Raw genomic sequence first — 21,247 nt, forward strand, 5'->3', positions numbered from 1 at the left:
TAGACACTCGTAAATGTGTGTCGGAAAAGTTAAACAAATATCCTCAAAAAAGTGATTTTTTTCTTTACTTTGACATTCTTCAAATCAGTGTCCGACACTCCTATGTCACTCATCCAACATCTGTTGGACAATTCCGATAAATATTTAAAAAAAAATCTTTTTTCTTTGCTTCAACACACCATACACATTTTTGGACAAATTTCACATTCATCTAATTTCACATTTTTTTTCTTTACTTCAACACACCATACACATTTATTAAGTAAAATTTTGGCTAGTTTGTTAAATGAGTAAAGATTTACTGGAACATCTAATTTCCACCATCTCAAAGTTACCTCCCCTTTTTCACCATCAAATCTCTATTGATGAAAACGATTCAAAAACATATGATCCCACTCCTATAGTATGAAATTGTTGAAGAATGAAGGTATTTTCTTACTTCTATATATGATGTCCAACACAGAGATATGTCATTACATATCAATATCAATCAATATCAATGACAGGTCTCATATACATGTCTACATGTCTATATCAGAGTGTATGCATATAGACAAAAATGAGTTTGGAGGGTTTAGGAGGATAAGAAATTAAGAATTACTAATAATAGGTTTAGAAAACATAATGGTGCACGCTTCAAGGTTGTTTCCTTCCCTTGTTGCATTCATAGTAGGTAAGGTGACAGGCCATGGATTATTATAAAATCATACAACTGGAAACAGGTTAAAAGCATGTGTGATAAAATACTATATAATGATAATAATTAAATAAATATCAAGTCCTATTGGTCCAAATGATAAGAATGGTGTTGCAAATGGCTCTGAATTTTGACATAAAAAATGTGGAAAAGCTTTCATACGCAAGACTGTGCGTGTGTTTGCAGAAAACCACGAGACTGGAAGCAATAGTAGTGGTGCCAATATTCTATATTTTTTATATTATCGGTGTTAGAGTGTCAATATCATGTGTTCGTGTTGGAACCCATACTTTATAAACTTTATAAATTGAAACTGTGTCACACATCTACAGCAAGGAATCTAATTCCTTCCATGAATGTCAGATGTAGAGTTGGGGGTAGAGAAGACAAAACCAGCCCTTGACCTGGGCTAATTAATTTACTATATTATGATAAAATTTATACATGCATAACATATTGAATATTTGTTAAAATTCATTGCTTTTGATTGTTTTCATTAATAATTGAAATCTGTATAATTGACATAACTAGAGAACTTACACACCAACTTATTGTGTTAAGTGAAATTTTGGCTAGTTTGTTAAATGAGTAAAGATTTATTGTGTTAAGTAAAATTTTGGCTAGTATGTTAAATGAGTAAAGATTTACTGGTACATCTAATTTCCACCTTCTCAAAATTACCTCCCCTTTTTCACCATCAAGTCTCTATTGATGACAATGATTCAAAACCATATGATCCCACTCTTATAGCATGCTGAAGAATAAGGTATTTTCATATTTTTTAGATTTTGAAAGATTCATTGTGAGGTGAGGTAAAATGGCTTCATTGTGTTGCCTACTTGTATAAGAAATAACCATGTCTCAACAAATATACAATAACTATGATTTAGATGACATTTAGATGATCTTGAGATTCAATGTTATCTAGCAAATATAGTAATATACATGCCCATAACAACTTCTGATACCTTATACAAAGCATTGAATCATCACTTTACCTCAGTTAATGTAGTGTCGGCATTTCTGTTATCTATATCATCTTTAAGAATGTCCCTAAGGTACGCCATCTGTTCGGATCCTCCTTGAAGTTCCTCCCACTGCAAGAAAATGCACAAACATTTACAACTTTTTCTTGGACAATCACTATTCCAATTAAATCCTTAAAATTGTTTGGTCGGAAAGAAAAAGTAAAACTCTTGTTTCCTCTGAAATATGCAGACGGTATATAAACTGATGCGAGTTTAAATGGAAGTCGCTGTATTGTAAGTTTGGTGCATGCCACAAAACCGTGCAAATGACTTGTCGTGATACTGATATTACTTACAGCAGATGTAAAACTCAAAATTATGAAATTAGAGAGCTCACCTCTTGATAGGATAATGATACGAGTTTCCAACCAGCAGCAGTGATGTATCGGCGTTTTAGCATGGTATGTCCTAAAGGAACGTCTATATAACAAGAAAAGACAAAATAACAAACTGAGTGATTCGACATAGTAAAGATTCAACTTGATAAAAATAAAAGATACACACCGGTATTTCTAGAGAAATGAGTTGGACCATCAATCTCCAGAGCAAGCTTCTTATCAACTATCACAGCATCCAAAGTGTAGCAATCTACAACATATTCTTGGACCCATTTAAGTCCAGTGCTAACGAGAAGATGTCCAACCTCTTTCTGAAATGACGAAGTTATCTTCTTATTGAACCTTCTAGTTTTTCCAGCGCGTGTTATTTTATCCTCAAGCTTTTCACATAAAAACAGCTGAAGATGCGGGAATTCAAGTTTCAAGCACTGGTTTGCAAGATGAACCTGAGAAACAAACATGATATCTTCCCTATACAGCTCTGAAACCCTTTGCTCTTCAAAATTGCTGAGACTTTTCCAGACATAAGAGAAGAAACTCCTATCCATTTGTCCAAAGACAGCATAGGACCAAGCTATATTCCCAAGCTCGTCCCTACTTAAAGTCAGTAAATTTGAGGCCTCGTTTCGATCAACAGATTCGGCACCGATTTGTTCATGATTATTGGATAATTTTTCACCTATGAAACCTCTTGATTGGCTATGATCTTTGAAGAGTTTGTCTAAAGAATCAAATATGATGTCAGCAGGCTCGTACAGAGATGCAAAAGCCCACAAGAGCTGTGCAAGTTCTTGGCCTTTGAGAGTGTGAATTAATTCTGAAGCTCTTTTCGACAATTCTGCAAAAAGATCAGGAGCCGAATGCTGCATTGAAGCGAAAGCACCTGCAATATTAGCAATGTTCTGAAAGTTTAATTCTTCAACTTTGGTCAGTGCAATCTCTGCAATTCTATCCATTTCTGAAAAGTAAAGCAGTTCCCCTCCAACTTTAGACAGCGCCCAAGCTATGTTTGAGATTCCTTGAGCCGAGCAATCAGGTAAGGATGCCATTGCAATGCCAACAAGCTTAGACATCTCTTTTTGTCGAGCAAACGCGAGTCTTCGAGTTTTCATCATAGAAACTTTCTCCATATTCTTAGCAATACGATGAAGAGCAGTAGCAATATTCAAAGGCGAGAGAGGCGACGGGCTAAGTCCTTTCGCAACTGCAACAATTGTTTCGTATGTAACATCCAACACATCCTCTGCAGTCTGTGCTTCAATGATCGCTTCGTTCAAGTTCATTTCTTTTCTATGGTCAGATATCCCAGAAAATTGAGAGGGTCTATTGTAAAATGTGTCCATCGTTTTCGCCCTATTTTCTGCAAACTTTTCATCCTCGACCAAACCTACTTTCCTTTTCAAATCAATTTTTTCGATTTTCTTATCTGTTTTCTCCTTGCTTACCAACTTCTTCTTAGCCTTTTTCTTCTTCTTCTTAACAGTAATCATATCATCTATTGCATAATCCATCTGCTTCGCTTTAATTGTTTTCAGTGCCATCTCTCTTGCCCTCACACACCAACCCATTTCATTCGTATCTTCAAGCAACTCCGACCTTTGTTCTTTTTCCCTTTTATTCGGAGCTCGGTAACCAAATGGATCCAGTTCCTCCAATAAGTCCGATTCCCAATCCATATCAGATTCCTCTCCTTTATCATCGCTATCCAATACAGAAACTCTAGCTCCTCTAGCACCGATAAGACTACCTCTATCGAAACGCATGCAATCAATGTTCAAGGTATAGGAACCAGGCTTTCGATTTAAACGACAAGTTCTCGTGGTAACCGGGAAAGCATAACTAACTCTCGGAGCGAAACCAAAGGGTTTTTGATTAAGCAAAGAATTCAATAATCCTTCCATAATCGAAAACCTTCCAAAAAATTCACCTTTCTTCACAGAAACCAAATTATCCAAACAGATTTAATTTGACAATGTAAGTCAAAAAAAAAAATCTTTTTTATATTTTATAGTTTCCTACTTATGAACAACTATCATAACCTAACAAAAGGAGTTCCTGCAAACAAGAAATGCAATACCTCTAAACACAATTGACATGGAATATATCAAATTAAACAGTATAATAAAAATTAGTTGCATATATAAAATGCTACAATTCTAAAAACTTATTCACAAATTCGGAAATTTTGAGAAATGGAGGTAAAATTCAACTGATTTAGGGTTCTGAAATTCTGAGTATAAATACACAGCACTTAAATACTATGAATGTTACAGAAAAATTGATGAACAAAAAGAACCAATTTTATTTGCAATTAAAAAAAAACTAGAGGATTAAAGGGATAAAAGGAAAAAGAAAGAAAATGGAGATTTTGAAACTCACCAAGAAGAAGAGAAAGCACTGTTTATCTGGAGCATTCAGTTGTGCAAGTTGCGAGATAAAAGCAGATTGTGTTTGAAGAACAAAGAAGAAGGAAGTGATAAATTGATTAATTAAAATGATTTTTTTTCTTTAAATTTTACAAAGTTTATAGGGTTTCATTCCTAATAACGTTATCTTTTTATCAAATAAAATTAAAATTGTTATTCTTATTTTTTCTAAAGACAATTATGGAATTTTTTACCCAAATAATCTAATTTTTTGAAAAAAAAATCAAAAGAATCCATTTTTTTTAGATTATTTTTCAAAGAGGTGGCGTCAGAAGTATTAGTGTCTGCTCTTTAACTTAGAGAGATGACGTCAATTGGATTGGATAGTGCACCTAGTGCTGTCAATTCAATTGGCATATGTGTGTTAATTTACAAAGAATGCGCCAATTGGCCTGACATCTATGTGTGTTTCGTAATTTTTTTTGAAAAACAATGTACATTTTAGATAAAAATCGAAATTGGACTAATTGATATTAATATTAATATGCGTTTACACAAAAAGACTAATATCGTTGATCGGATGACCTAACTGACCTCCGATCCCACATTCCCTAGCTACCCAAACATGTGTGCCTAACCCAAGTTGATGATTCACCCCATGTGTTTGAGTATCTGAGGACCCAGGAACATCACCAACACCTGCAGGAGATTGCCTAAGATATTCAGACAAATTCGCGTAGTCTTATCTATGCATCGAAGCGCTACCGCCATAGTTGAGTTTGTGATCCATGCTAGCGTAGTTGGGTTGTGTTTGAGTTATTGGAGGGCGACGGGGACGATTGAAGGGTGACATTGGTGTGAGTGATGCGTCGAGGAAAGGTTGAAATGATTGTTGTGGTGTTTGGTAGCCATATAGGTGTTTGGTAGCCACATGGTGCTACCAACACATGGCCCCTCCTCTAATATAGCATACATGAGCGTCAATTGGATTGGTAGCACCATGTGTTGTAGTCAATTCAATTGGCGCCCCCTCTTAAAAATTAAGGGTAGGCGCCAAATGGTCTGGCACCTACGCTAATTAAAATGATTTTTTTCTTTAAATTTTACAAAGTTTATAGGGTTTCATTCCTAATAACGTTATCTTTTTATCAAATAAAATTAATATTCTTATTCTTATTTTTTCTAATGACAATTATGGAATTTTTTACTCAAATAACCCAATTTAAAAAAAAAACAAAATAATCCACTTTTTAGATTATTTCCCAAAGTACCCCCACTTTAAAGAGGTGGCGTCAGATGAATTGGTGTATGCTCTTTAACTTAGAGATGTGGCGCCAATTGTATTGGCTAGTGCACCTAGTGTTGCCAATTCAATCGGCACCTTTGTGTTAATTTACAAAGAAGACGTCAATTGGTTTGGCACTTATGTGTCTTTCGTAAAAAAAATTGAAAAATAATATACATTTTAGATAAAAACCGAAATCAGACTAATTGATATTAATAGTAATATGCGTTTAAACAAAAAGACTAATGTCGTTGACCCGGATGGCCTAACCGACGTCTGGTCCCACATCCCCTAGCTACCCGAACGTGTGGCCCTAATCCACGTTGATGATTCACCCCAGGTGTTTGAGTAACTGAGGGCTCAGGAATATCACCACCACCTGCAGGAGATTGTCTAAGATATTCAGACAAATTTGTGTAGTCTTGTGTATGCATTGAAGCGCTACCGTCATAGCTGAGTTCGTGACTCATGCCAGAGTAGTTGGATTGTGTTTGAGTTATTGGAGAGCGACCAGGACAATTGAATGGCGATATTGGTGTGAATGATACGTCGAGGAAAGGTTGAAATGATTGTTGTGGTGTTTGGTAGCCATATGGTTGTTGCATGTTTTGGTTTTGTGATGTTTGGGCTTCTTGGCTATAGTAGGAGGAGGGATGGTTGATGTTAAATGATCGTTGGGGTGTTTTGGCTAAGGCGGCTATGGTAGGGTGATATGTTGGATGCATAGCGATGTTGTGTGTCTTGATGATGATCTGCTTGTTGGTGGTGGTACGGGGTATGACCTTGGTATTGTAGTTGGTGTTGGGCATGTTAGGGTCGTAGGTTTGTGTGTTTATGGATCGGGGGTTGTGAGTAATCGGTCTGACAATGTTGTTGGGGATTAGATGTTGAACCTTCTTGTGTGTAAGTTACCTGGTGTGGATCGTATAGGTACATATCATCGGCGAGGAATACTAGCCTCCATATGAAGGGGACATAGTTTGGCACAACAATGAAATGCGGAGAAAGAAAAAAGGACGACCAAACAGCACGCGTATTAGAACATAAATGGATATGACCGATAAAATGATAAGATTATGTAGTATATGTCGTCAACCCGAACACAATAAGAACAAATGTCTCAATCTAGGAGCAACCTCTGCATCATAATTTAGTACATTCTTTCAATTTTTGTAACCTTGGATTTTTATATATTAATAACTTTTTGTTACAACAAGGTTAACAACAAACATCACTCCAACATAAGCACACTTAAAATCGAACAAGTCTAAATAAACAACACAAACAACAAATATCGAATACAGATGAAAATTCTTAACCACAATATTAAAAAACAACATTTCTAACTGATTACAACAATCAAACTAATGTCATCTGGTCCAAACATCATTTCCCTAGCATCCTTATCAGTTTTTACTCGCACCCAACCAAATACACTATCGAGTCTCTCAACACTTCTAATTTGTTCCCCTTCTGGTATTTTTCCATCTAACCAACGAACCATCTTCCTCTTTAGTTGCTCGAAACGACATATGTTCCAGAAGAGCATCTCCATCGGAGGTTTGTCTCTCGAATAAATCACTTTTCCATAGCGGCGACGAATACGAAACATGTTTGCAATATGATGCAAAGAGGTGTGGAAAAATAAATCATACAACATCTCTATTTATAAAAAAAAATTGCACATTACACTTAGGCGTCAGACCAATCGACGTCTCCTCTAACATAGCATACATGGTCGCCAATTGGATTGGCAGCACCATGTGTTGTGGCCAAAACATTATTATGTTGTGGCCAAAACATTTCTAAACTTCACTTATGAAAATGCCAAAACCTCCAAGAAAAATACAAAGAAATGGCATGATAGAAAGATTTGGAAAAGGAAATTTTAGGAAAGGCAATTGATTATATTATTTAATTTCATGTTGAAGTTATTTCCCATAAAGTTTAAGTCTAGATGGTTTGGGTCATTTACAATCACAAAAAATTCTCCTCATAAAGCAATAGAATGTAAGAATGAGATTATAGGAGGAACATTGAAAGTGAATGGACATCGGCTAAAACATTATTATGGACGAGAGGATGTTGGCTTTACAAACATGGTGTCACTCCAAGTCATTTCAAAACTCGATTGTCAAGCTATGGACGTTAAAAAAATATTGCATGAAAGGCACCTCATGGGAGGTATTTAAAGTTAAATTTGCTTAGTATTGTTAGTTTAATTCTAAGTAGTATGAAAATAAATCATCAAAGTGTAATTTTTGGAAACTAAAGGCCAGAGAAATCATGAAAAGGTAGCCTAAGGTGAGAAATTCAGTCAAATAGTATATGTACGCTTTAGACTTTAATAAATCAAGCATCTATCTTTGTTGATACGTGTACATATGTTGGATAGAGCGTACATATGCAAAAATTGTCTAGTTTTGTCCTTTTTTAATGGTATGTACACTATCTAGGGCGTACATATGCCTAACTTTGGGAAAATTTGTTTTTATGCTCTGGTAATTTGCGTACATACACAAAAATAGAGTGTATGTGCACAAGATTAGTTTGTTTTTTCTCTGTTCCTTAGCGTACATATGCCCATTATTTGTTAAAACTTGTATTTTTCATTTGCTCATCCACATACATATGTGATATGTACACTTAAAAGGCAGTTTTTACTAGCCTATGTATATGGAATTTAGGCATACATATGCCTAACTGAGGAATTGAACTAGTGTACATACCAGATCTAGCGGGTGCGTACATGAGGTCGATTTATAAATGGGTCAAAGGGTAAACTCATGTTGTTTCCAGTCTTGCCATGCTCAAGCCCTAAAAATATGAAACTCTCCATGTGTTCTAAGCGACTAGAGCCAACCTTCAATATTATTTTAATATTTTAATCTCTTTCTTTGACCATCCCTAATGGAAACTCGTGTTATAAAAGGGAAATAAGCCTAAACTGAACCATCAAATGCTCAAGACCAAACCCGTTTCATCTCCCCCTCTCATGAAATGAGGTTAGAAAAATGGAAAAATGGATTATTCTTGACGAAAGAGATTTTTACCTTAAGAAATATGAATACCATGAAATTCACATGGTATTAAAGTACGAAAAAGGAGGACATTTTAACTCCATTATTCAGAGTATGCTATCTGATGTGATTAGGGAATTCCTTACAAAGGCCTACCTTAAAGAATGGGTGCCAACACAATTCATCTCACGAGTCAAAGGAAATGAATTAAAGTTTGATTATCATACAATCAACACATTACTAAAGACCAAATTTAAAAAAACCTTTGTGTCGATTTCAACATGAACGAACTGGCCCTCGAGCCAACATGCCTTATGAGCAGTTATTAGAAATCCCCATTTTATTAGGGATTGATTAGGTGAGTTTTAGTGCAAGAAGGGATCCAAATAAATGTCCATAAGAAGATGTAGGTTAGGCCTCTAAAGCATATTCTAAAGACTTAGGCATCTTTTTACCACTAAAACATTGAGATAAATGTTGGTGGCTTTGAACTTACAACTACAAGAGCAATGGCACTAAGGGAAATGTTGATCAATTCTAACATTAATTTAGGATATATTATTGCATATAATATTGATACTGCAATGAGAAGTGAATCAAACTCCATACGTCATGCTTTAGTCATCAAAGAGTTATGCAAATATGTTGGTGTGGAAAATGTCTCTTAAGGCCCTCTTAAGTATAAAAAAAGCATATTGATGCGATTTGGACAATACTTGATGGGGTAGAATAACCCCAACCACAAGTTAACTAGGTACATACTTGATGTGAATAAATGCTTCTCCATACACCTTGGTTTTGATGAAGATAACCTATATAAAAGAAGAAAAACAAGCTCAATCATCAATATAGTTGAACAAAACATGTGGTATAAAGATGATAAATAGAAGTTGAGGTTGATAAATAAATCACAAGGTACTTATTTATAAAACATTATACCCTACCTTAAAATGCTCATAAAAAACTCTTATACTTCATCTCATTCTTCTCATATGCATATTACATGAAAAGATTTGAAAAACATTGCAGTTATGCACTAAAACAACTATTTTTCTAACCAAAGCTCTATGGTAATCCATTACTACACACTGGTAATCAATTACCAACTTTCAAAATTCAAAAAATATAGTTGTTGGGACTTTGGTAATCGATTAACCCCTTTTGGTAATAGATTACCACGTGAAAATTGGTATCATTTCATCAGCTAATAGCACATTTGTAGCTTAGGCTGTCATAATTCATGAGGTGGTTACACACACATGAGTTTGCATATCATATGTCATGAGGTGGTTACACACGCATGAGCCATGAGGTAGTTACACACACATGAGAATGCTACACATAAAGCCTGATGAGGACGTAATCCAAGACATAAATGATACAATGCAAAGCTTAGGAGGTCCTATGACAAGGGCACGTGCAAGAAGAGTCAATGATGCTTTAGTTCACTTCATGATCAAGTCAATAGAATGCATGGGCCAGATTGAAGAAAAAGAGCCCAAGTTTATTCTTATCATCCAAGCATGTGATAAAAGGCCCAGTAATGCATAAATAAATAAAAATATAGGAAATATCAATAACCACACTATAATGGACGAAAATTGCAAGAGAAGTGGTAAATAAAGAATTGCCATTATTCTGCCCTTTCAAGAACCCCACTATCTCTTCTTTATTTTGCACTTTCTTTGTAATAACTCAACCCACTATCATGATAATTAGTGGCTGAAACCTTTTGTTTTCTTAGGAGTTAATTTTTACTTATTTCATCATTTTAAGCCATTCCTATATAAAGGAGGCATGTATCTTCTTTTTGGATCAATGAATTTTGGCAAGTTTACACATTGTGTAAGTGAGAGTATTTGCTCTTAGGTTCTGGATTGGACCAAAATTGATCTTATCAATAAATCCTTTTCTTGTGGTGATCCTCATCCATAGGCTTATCATTCTCTCTTGGATTAGAAAGAGTGTGGCGCCCCTTCTACTTAATTCCATTTCTTATTTCTCCTTTATTTCATATCAATCTCGTTTATTTTATATGCATGTATCAAATTCCGTCATTCTTTCAATTATAAGGTAGATTACTTCCTCTGAGTCACAAAAGAATTAATATTCCAAAAGTTAACAAAGTGGTTTCAGGAATTTTGAAGGAAATGTGTTAATACCTTAGGATTGGCATTAATTTTGTAAAACAAATAATGTAATCATCTTTGTTGTTTTAATATGCTGGGTTGAAGAAGTTCAACATCTGGACCAACATGTCATGTACGATGTCACGACATCATGCCTGTGACATCGTACATGTGTAGAAAACTGAATTAATTAATTCAGTATATATTCTGGGATTAGTAAGGATATTTGGTGAATATCCTAACTCCCATGTGGAGGTCTTAAAGACTCAATCAGAATATATATAGGCTCAAAATAAGGAGATATATATGGAGAGATTTTAGGATTGAAGACCTTGTTTGTAGCAGAAATTTTCTGCTGTATTTGTAACAGCAAAGAACAAGTTTGCTGCAATTTCTGAAGGCCCAAATCCAGTTGGGTGATTAGGTTATAAATAGCATATTGTAACCTAGTTTTTGTAAGCCTCTTAGAATGAAAATTTAGGGGTGTGTGTGAGGTAAACCTCCCAACCTGTGGGAAGGTTACCATGTGTTTCTCAGTGTTCAAAGCTAAGAGTATTTGTAACTCAAAGCCTGTAGGCAAGAGTGATTATGTTCTTGAATGAAGCTGTGAAGCAAGTTCAAGTTGGTTTAACATTACATTGTATTTGTAGTGATAGGAATGGAAACTGGAGGTTTCTATCTAGGAGTTCCTAGGTATAGATTGCATTGGGTAGGGATTAAGTGAAGAGTTGTAAACGGGAGAGTTTAACTCTGAATTAATACTGCTGATAGTGGATCTTCTTCCTGGCTTGGTAGCCCCCAGACGTAGGTCATGTTGGACTGAACTGGGTTAACAATTTCCTGTGTTTGTTTTCCTTCTGCACATGTTATAATCCTGTATGCCATAACTAAGCTTGTATTTCAGTCTGCCTACCAAGATGATAACATACCTGATACATAGCCTTCTGGTTGAATGTCAATCAGAATGTCTTGACATTCATCATTGACAGCATATACTGAATAATAGGCAGGTTGGTTTTTATGCTTCAGTTCAGTATATATTTAAGTCTGGTTTTCAAGTGGAAAACAGACATGGCCAAAGGATCATTGTGAAACTGTCAAACTGGATGTCTAGACAGTTGTTCATGTAGGCTGATACTGAATTAGAGACTGGTTGGTCTTTTACAGTACAGCAAATTTAGCACAGTCTGTTTTTCAGGAACATAACAGAATCAGCATGATGTATATGTTCTGACTGTCAAACTGAATGTTGTGACATTCATTCCTGACAGCATGTGCTAAAGTGTAGGATGATTAGTTTTTCTGTTTCAGTATTTTTCTCAGGCTATTCTTTAGGAATCCAACAGCTGAGCTAAATCCAGGAAACCAACTACTACCCTACAATTAATGAACCTAACAAATAGCCTATTTGTTAGCAATCTAATAAGTGGTAATTAGATTAATGTATTCAACCTTTATTTCAGGAAATACAAGTAAAAGGCAAGCACACTGGAATAATGTAACAGATGATCAATATTAAGACATCGTGCTGATAACTGTGTAGGAAAACAACAGAAGTGAGAGCTATGATTGATCTCTGCTGTGTCTTTGTACAAGGAGGACAGAACTAGGTGTTCTTTCATTCTAAGGTAATACAGTGGCAGATGTCGTGACTACTGTGAAAGTGTGCTTGAGTACAGGGTTTTAATTTGTATAACTGTCTTGCTGTATTAGTTACAATGTTGGATCAGATGTCATGACTTGGAGTAGAACATCTGAGTTCTGACTACGCCAGAATTTCAATTGGTATCAGAGCAGGCATCCTGTCTATTTCTGGATGAGATCCATGGGTGATACTTTCTGGTATCTTGCAAGAAGTTATGTTAGTACTAATGTTGGAACCTGTGGAAGGTTCTGTAATTCCCCTGAATGGTCCCTTGAAGTAGGTGGATGGATTGTTCATGACAGGAATGGTATGTACCTGTCTCTGGAGGTTGGCAATTGGCCTCTGTGTGGGACAGCTGTGCTAGTATTGAATCATATTCAAGCTTGGTATGTTTGTGGAGGTTGATCTGGTGAAGTGTGTGTCCATAAGTTGAGTTGTATTATGATTTCCGCTGCATAATACCTGGCAAAACTCAAAATCTGATGTATTATCACCTCTTGTGGATGAAAGGTTGTTGTATTCAAGATTTCATCATAACCTACTGAAGATGTCAAAGATACTTGAGTCCCCTCAAGTCCACCCATCATGACGTTCTCTCTTCAAGATGGTAAGAATCACATGATCACTGATTCGTTTACACTCTTGGGTAGTGTATATGAAGACCCTGAAGACTTTCAAGGAGGTTTTGTTCCAAGGAGGTGGAACCAATGTTCTATGTGATGTTAGAACATGTTGTTCAACAAGTATGCAGCTGCTGGTTGAAGAACAGATGTTTTTAGGTGTCAAACAAAGGGATACTTGTGTTTGGAACCTACTCCTGACCTGGAAGAGGAGACATCTGTGAGTGCTAAGTTGACAAGGGTAGGGTCAACTGTGTGTATGCTCAAGAAGGTCACTTTTAGAAGTCTGATATCTAGAAGTGGAGCTGGTTGATATGTGACATTGTGCAATCCCTGATGTGTGCCTTATCCCTGTAGATTGATCAGGGTTGGATAGTTGTTCCCTGAAGTACTATGTTGTGTTGGAAGACAAGTCCCCTGGATGTTGCTATTTCATTTAAAAGGATTGGGACCATGAATCTTGTTATTCAAACACCACGATCATAAGTGGCAGTTCTTTCAAGGAGTGAGAATATGAAGATTCATAGGTTGGTTGATGTAGTATGCTCTGGCAATGCATGTCTGCTATTGACTGGTGTTCCTTTAGTACTTATGGTCAGCTGGAATCTGATTGGTGTGATTGGAGTATGTCTAGGTTTAACTCTTAGAGTTAGGTGCTACGGGTAAGGATGGTGTATGTACAATGCATGGATATTGGTGTGAAGTTCCCATGATTGTTAAGTTGAGGGGGAGTTTTGGTTAACCTCCTTACGTTTGGTCAGCCTAGGGTCTGGTTGGCTGTTGACCTGTGTCACATGGGTTCTGGTTGTTGTGTGACACATTTGCAAGGAAGGATTCATCTCTCTCATTCCTAAGGGTGAATCTAATCTGGAAAGAGTCTCAAAACTGTTGAGGTGCTTGCAAGCAGAAGATGCTGACACAAGAAGAGTATTTTCAAAATATTCTTTTGATGGAAGTATCTAAAAGGATAATTAGGAAAGGATTTAAGATCAATGTCTACTTGTGCCAAGTACAAGTATTTAATTGATTATCCTTGGAGCTCAAGATAACTGATGTTCTTAAAGATGTTGGAGCATCTCTTCTTCAAGACCCTGTGCAGAATCACAGGAAGGATAGTACATTGGTTTATGATCTATCTCTTTGGTGGCAGCAAAAGCATATGATCTCTGAAAAGGTTTCCTGGCAAGAAACATGTTCAGCCTTGGTGTGTACAAGAAGAAGAAGACATCATAGTTTTGATGGTGGTTACTTGAATCAGTTCATCTCTGATCTAAGTAAGGAAGTGCATTGGCTAATGCATACTATGAAGTTAAGAACAAGTGGCAGCTTTCTTAACATCATGGAAACAGTCTTGCTTTAGGAAGTGGAATCCTTGGTATAGCTGAAGGGATAGTTTCTAACTGGTCCTTCTGAAGACTCATGCATCAGAATGTCTGATGTCTTTGGAGAAGAAGCAGGGATTCATCAAGGTGTGAACTTGGATGACTTAACTGCAAACCTGCAGGATGGAGGTTGTTTACTCAAACTTGGTTCCACAATCAAGTCTATGAGAACATTGAACTCTTGTTCTATGAAGGGAGGAAGTTCTTTCAAGTGGCAGAAGAAGGAGCTGAATTCAACAACTGGATGTCAAAACACAATGTTGTGACATTTGGTTCAACATCAGATTCTTAGTTGGTGAAGTGGCACATCAACTTGAGATAGACGGGTCTACAGGGTTGTAGATTGGACACTTCAAAAAGCTTGAAGTTCAAATCTCACTTGGAAGGTCAGAATATCTTTGGGAGAAGTCTGATAAACTTGGAGAGGTCAAAAAGTGGCATTTGACTTTTTCATATGAGGATTCATGAAGGAGGTAATCAACCAGTGGCATTTGGTCTATCTCAGAAGTGAGTTCGAAGGATCAAGATAATCAACATAAGGCAGCTGATTATTCTTGAGGAAAGTCTGAGACAAATTACTTTTGAGCAGAAAAGTAGTAAGTTGAAGACAAAAGGAGATGTCTCTCTATTCATCTCTTGGAGCTTGTGGTAGGAGTTCTAAGCTATCTATGGAAGATTATCTCTTGTAATGGGATGAGAATGTATGTGTCCCAATTTGTGTCTGGCTCTTTTGGACTAAGCTGGTGACTTAGTGATATCTGAAAATTATCAGATGGTGGGCCTTGTTATGTTGTGAGGATGTCCTAACTAATGTTAGAACATTTTGTGAAGTGGTTTTCTGTTCTGGTTAGAAGAGAGATTGACACAGAGTGTGGATGTGTTCAGCCAAGAGGGTTGAACAGAGGGTGTGCTCTTGAAGACATGAAGATGCGTCTTATGTTTTCCATTCATCAAGTGGTTTGGGTTCTCTTTGAATCAGGAAGTATGTGAAGGTCCAACTTTGGGATGTTGGATATGCCCATGTGTGATCTCCAAGTTTCAAGAAGAGAGTGGGTTGTTCATGACAGGGGGAGTTCTGTCTTTGTGCTGCAAGTAATCATCAAGCTTGTGGTCTTTGTGGTCTCAGATAACTGAGTATGGCACCTTGTTAGGATGATGTGGTGTAAGTCAAGGCTGAGTGAGCAGAAGAATGTCTGACCGGATGCCATGACATTGCCCTGGACATTGCTGTTAGTTCCTTCTGAATCTTAAAGTCATTAGGAATCATGGATGTGGGGTGTCTAATTCTGATAAATTAGAATAAGCCTGATGGTCACAGTTGTGTGGTACATGGGGAGTAACCATCTACTGGTGTTTGTGATTTTGGCTTTAGTAGTGCCAGATGTCAAGTCTCTACTGGAGGTATGAAAGTGGTCTTAGGAAATGTTGAATACTAGCAGAATGCAGGGAAAAGCCGTGTGGAATGTTAAGACATCGCGTGCGACGTGTCTGACTGCATATATGGAATAGTCTCCATGCACTAGAACTGCTGTTTTGGAAAAGAAACAGTCAAGAGCTATAAAAGGTATTCAAAGATAGTCTGAGATTTTGTTGGTGATTCTCTGACTGTTTCTCAGCAAATATTAATGAATCTTGACCAAGCATTTATTCCTACCGTTAATTCCTAAGCACGGGCTGGACTATTTAAAGGATGTAATAGCCCTCTTCTTCTCACAAGAGAAACACTCCATTCCCTCTGAATCATGGGGTATGTTAAGGTTTGGGCAAACTGCTCCTGGATCTGGTTTTGTGAGGGGTTCCTTTACAAATGTTTAGCTAAAAAGGGGGAGAGAAATATAGTCCTGAGGTTAAGAATGTACCAGAAGCAAGCTAACCGTGGTTGTGGTAGCAAACAGAAGCTGGCGTCAGGCATAAAATCCACCAACTGGGTATACCACTTGTGTCTTCTGATCTGAGTTAAGAAGACAGTTGTGCCTTGTGATCTGAGTTACATTGTCTATGTACTCAGCATTACATATTCTTCAGGAAGCTCTCCTGTTGAGGGGAAGGGTTCTGGTACAACTGATTCTTGTACCTCTACTTCCTCATGTACACCAACTTTGGTGTTTGTGGTGGTGGAGTCAATGACAGAGATGAAGAGCATACCCATATTGGGATGTTTTGTCCAGTGTAATGTTTATTTGTTTTAGCTAAAATTTGCCAAAGGAGGAGATTGTTAATACCTTAGGATTGGCATTAATTTTGTAAAACAAATAATGTAATCATCTCTGTTGTTTTAATATGTTGGGTTGAAGAAGTTCAACATTTGGACCAACATGTCATGTACGATGTCACGACATCATGCCTGTGACATCGTACATGTGTAGAAAACTGAATTAATTAATTCAGTATATATTCTGGGATTAGTAAGGATATTTGGTGAATATCCTAACTCCCATGTGGAGGTCTTAAAGACTCAATCAGAATATATATAGGCTCAAAATAAGGAGATATATATGGAGAGATTTTAGGATTGAAGACCTTGTTTGTAGCAGAAATTTTCTGCTGTATTTGTAACAGCAAAGAACAAGTTTGCTGCGATTTCTGAAGGCCCAAATCCAGTTGGGTGATTAGGTTATAAATAGCATATTGTAATCTAGTTTTTGTAAGCCTTTTAGAATGAAAATTTAGGGGTGTGTGTGTGAGGTAAACCTCCCAACCTGTGGGAAGGTTACCATGTGTTTCTCAGTGTTCAAAGCTGAGAGTATTTGTAACTCAAAGCCTGTAGGCAAGAGTGATTATGTTCTTGAATGAAGCTGTGAAGCAAGTTCAAGTTGGTTTAACATTACATTGTATTTGTAGTGATAGGAATGGAAACTGGAGGTTTCTATCTAGGATTTCCTAGGTATAGATTGCATTGGGTAGGGATTAAGTGAAGAGTTGTAAACGGGGGAGTTTAACTCTGAATTAATACTGCTGATAGTGGATCTTCTTCCTGGCTTGGTAGTCCCTAGACGTAGGTCATGTTGGACTGAACTGGGTTAACAATTTCCTGTGTTTGTTTTCCTTCTGCACATGTTATAATCTTGTATGCCATAACTAAGCTTGTATTTCAGTCTGCCTACCAAGATAATAACAGACCTGATACATAGCCTTCTGGTTGAATGTCAATCAGAATGTCTTGACATTCATCATTGACAGCATATACTGAATAATAGGCAGGTTGGTTTTTATGCTTCAGTTCAGTATATATTTAAGTCTGGTTTTCAAGTGGAAAACAGACATGGCCAAAGGATCATTGTGAAACTGTCAAACTGGATGTCTAGACAGTTGTTCATGTAGGCTGATACTGAATTAGAGACTGGTTGGTCTTTTACAGTACAACAAATTTAGCACAGTCTGTTTTTTAGGAACATAACAGAATCAACATGATGTATATGTTCTGACTGTCAAACTGAATGTTGTGACATTCATTCCTGACAGCATGTGCTAAAGTGTATGATGATTAGTTTTTCTGTTTCAGTATTTTTCTCAGGCTATTCTTTAGGAATCCAACAGCTGAGCTAAATCCAGGAAACCAACTACTACCCTACAATTAATGAACCTAACAAATAGCCTATTTGTTAGCAATCTAATAAGTGGTAATTAGATTAATGTATTCAACCTTTATTTCAGGAAATACAAGTAAAAGGCAAGCACACTGGAATAATGTAACAGATGATCAATATTAAGACATCGTGCTGATAACTGTGTAGGAAAACAACAGAAGTGAGAGCTATGATTGATCTCTGCCGTGTCTTTGTACAAGGAGGACAGAACTAGGTGTTCTTTCATTCTAAGGTAATACAGTGGCAGATGTCGTGACTACTGTGAGAGCGTGCTTGAGTATAGGGTTTTAATTTGTATAATTGTCTTGTTGTATTAGTTATAATGTTGGATCAGATGTCATGACTTGGAGTAGAACATCTGAATTCTGACTACGCCAGAATTTCAAAATGCATAAGTCTCAAAGGTTAGTGCATATCAAGTGGTAATCAGAGCATATTCCAAAAAAAGGGCCGAAATGTGGTAAATTGTCTATATTCTTGTTCTTCATTATTATCCATTTATCATTATAAAAAAAAATCGAAAAAAAAGGGGTATAAGAAATAAAAAGGGATCTGATTGTTAAAGATTGTGATTCAAAAAAAAAAGTTCTATTTTTTTTCTTGCCACACTCTTAAAATTCTCCTGGTTTCCTTTGTTTTAGAGTCTTTTTTTTTTGTTTGCTATTTTTTAAAGTTTTTTGTGTGTTGATTATCATATGAAATTGATTTCTTTGTGTTGATTCATTTTGGTTTCTCTAAAGAACTAAAAGAGCAAATTGAGTGGTAAAAGACAGAGTATTTTTATTATTAAAAAAAGCCAAAAAAAATTGAGTGAAACACGAGTGATTGAGTGTAAACAGGTGAGTAGAGTGGTGAGGTCCATTTTTAAACACTTGTTCCTAATTTCACAAATATTTCACAATTATGTCTAGTCCACTTTCACCTAGAACAGCAGCTTTAACTGTTCAGATCGCAGCCATGCGTGACAATTTTGAAAGATTGTTAAGAGAACAAGGTGAACAACTTCAACAAAGAATTGATGAGTTGGAAAGGAGGCCCCAAAATTCTAATGATGGTAGTGGTGATGAGGAGGAAAGAAGACGTAGAAGGAGACAAGGGGAAGATAATTTGAGGGGCATAAAAATTAAAGTTCCAACTTTTGTTGGGAAGAGTGACCCCGAGGCATATCTAGAATGGGAGACTAAACTTGAACAAATTTTTAATTGTCACAATTATTCTAATCTTGAAAAAGTGCAGGTTGCTTCTATTGAGTTTAAGGAGTATGCCTTAGTTTGGTGGGATCAATTGACCAAAGATAGAAGGAGGTATGCAGAACGACCAATTGATACTTTGGAAGAGATGAAAAGAGTCATGAGGAGAAGGTTTGTCCCTTCCTATTATCATAGGGAATTGCACAAGAAATTGCAAAGACTCACTCAAGGTTCTAAAAGTGTTGAAGAATATTTCAAGGAGATGGAAGTTCTCAAAATTAGAGCTAATGTAGAGGAGGACGATGAAGCAACTATGGCTAGGTTTCTCCATGGTCTAAATCATGACATTAGTGACATAGTGGAACTTCATCACTATGTTGAAATGGATGAATTGGTACACCAAGCTATCAAAGTGGAACAACAACTCAAAAGAAAGAGCCAAGCAAGGAGAAATTCCACCACTTTCAATTCTCAAAGTTGGAAGGACAAAACAAAGAAGAAGGGTGCTTCATCATCTAAGGAAGCCACGGTTGAAAACAAAGGTAAAATTATTATATCTTCTTCTTCAAGTGTTTCAACTAACAAAAGTGTTAAGTGTTTCAAGTGTCAAGGCCAAGGAAATATTGCATCTCAATGTCCAACAAAGAGAAATATGCTTATGGAAGAAAATGAAGAAATTGTTGAAGAGGAGGATGGTGATTATGATGAGGAGTTTGAAGAAGAAATACCTAGTGGAGATTTACTCATGGTGAGAAGAATGTTGGGAAGCCAAATAAAGGAGGAGGATACAAGTCAAAGAGAAAACCTTTTTCATACAAGATGCTTTGTGCAAGGAAAGGTTTGTTCTTTAATAATTGATGGAGGAAGTTGTACAAATGTTGCAAGCACACGCCTGGTTTCTAAACTAAAATTGGAAACAAAACCTCACCCTAAGCCTTACAAACTCCAATGGCTTAATGAAAGTGTAGAAATGCTTGTTAATAAACAAGTTGAGATTTGTTTTTAAATTGGAAATATGAGGATGTAGTGTTGTGTGATGTAGTACTAATGGAAGCTAGTCATTTGTTATTAGGTAGGCCTTGGCAATTTGATAGAAAAGCCAATCATGATGGGTACTCCAATAAGTACTCTTTTCTGTATCATGATCAAAAGATCAATCTTGTACCGTTAAATCCTAGTGAGGTGAGAGAAGATCAAAGAAAAATGAGAGAAAAATATGATCAAGAAAGAAAAGAAAAAGAAAAAGAAAAAGAAAAAGAAAAAGAAAAGAATGAAAAGAAAAAGAATGATAAAAGAGAAAAGAAACAAAGTTTAATTGCAAAAAAAGAGATGTGAAAAAAGCAATTGTGTCACACCAACCTTTGTACTTGCTCTTTTGCAAGGAGGTGCCTTTGCTAACCACTATTTCTAATGAAAAAAATTGCCAAATTGTGTTGAGTCTCTTTTGCAGGAATTTAAAGAATTGTTTCCGGAAGAGGTGCCAAGTGGTTTACCACCTATAAGAGGAATTGAACATCATATTGATCTCAATTCAGGAGCATCTTTGCCTAATAGGCCAGCATATAGAAGCAATCCACAACAAACTCAAGAGATACAAAGGCAAGTTGCTGAATTGATAAGTAAAGGATGGGTAAGAGAAAGTTTAAGTCCTTGTGTTGTCCCTATTATTCTAGTCCCTAAAAAGGATGGTAGTTGGAGGATGTGCACTGATTGTAGGGCCATTAACAATATTACCATTAAATATAGGCATCCTATTCCTAGACTAGATGATTTGCTTGATGAATTGTTTGGTGCATGCTTATTTTCTAAAATTGATTTGAAAAGTGGATATCACCAAATTAGAATAAGGGAAGGGGATGAATGGAAAACTGCTTTTAAAACAAAATTTGGTTTGTATGAGTGGATGGTTATGCCTTTTGGATTAACTAATGCACCTAATACTTTCATGAGACTAATGAAC

General features: G+C 36.4%; 1 protein-coding gene across 2 annotated transcripts; it reads right to left on the bottom strand.

Annotated features, from left to right (window-relative positions):
* Window positions 1-1,554: 1,554 nt before the first annotated feature.
* LOC127075894 (RAP domain-containing protein, chloroplastic) lies at window positions 1,555-4,594 on the bottom strand. 2 transcript variants are annotated; one of them, XM_051017400.1, is made up of 4 exons: window positions 4,443-4,594; window positions 2,230-4,118; window positions 2,063-2,145; window positions 1,555-1,794 (listed from the first exon to the last, which is right to left on the bottom strand). In XM_051017400.1, the coding sequence occupies exons 2-4, from the start codon at window positions 3,962-3,964 to the stop codon at window positions 1,687-1,689; spliced, it is 1,926 nt and encodes a 641-aa protein (XP_050873357.1). In that variant the 5' UTR covers window positions 3,965-4,118; window positions 4,443-4,594; the 3' UTR covers window positions 1,555-1,686. The 2 variants fall into 2 exon arrangements, with proteins under 2 accessions (XP_050873357.1, XP_050873358.1); XM_051017401.1 differs by having other exon boundaries at window positions 2,230-3,994; window positions 4,443-4,586.
* Between the last annotated feature and the right edge of the window lie 16,653 nt (window positions 4,595-21,247).

This window comes from Lathyrus oleraceus, chromosome 4, assembly GCF_024323335.1.
Source record: "Lathyrus oleraceus cultivar Zhongwan6 chromosome 4, CAAS_Psat_ZW6_1.0, whole genome shotgun sequence".
In the NCBI taxonomy this organism is placed as follows: domain Eukaryota; kingdom Viridiplantae; phylum Streptophyta; class Magnoliopsida; order Fabales; family Fabaceae; genus Lathyrus; species Lathyrus oleraceus.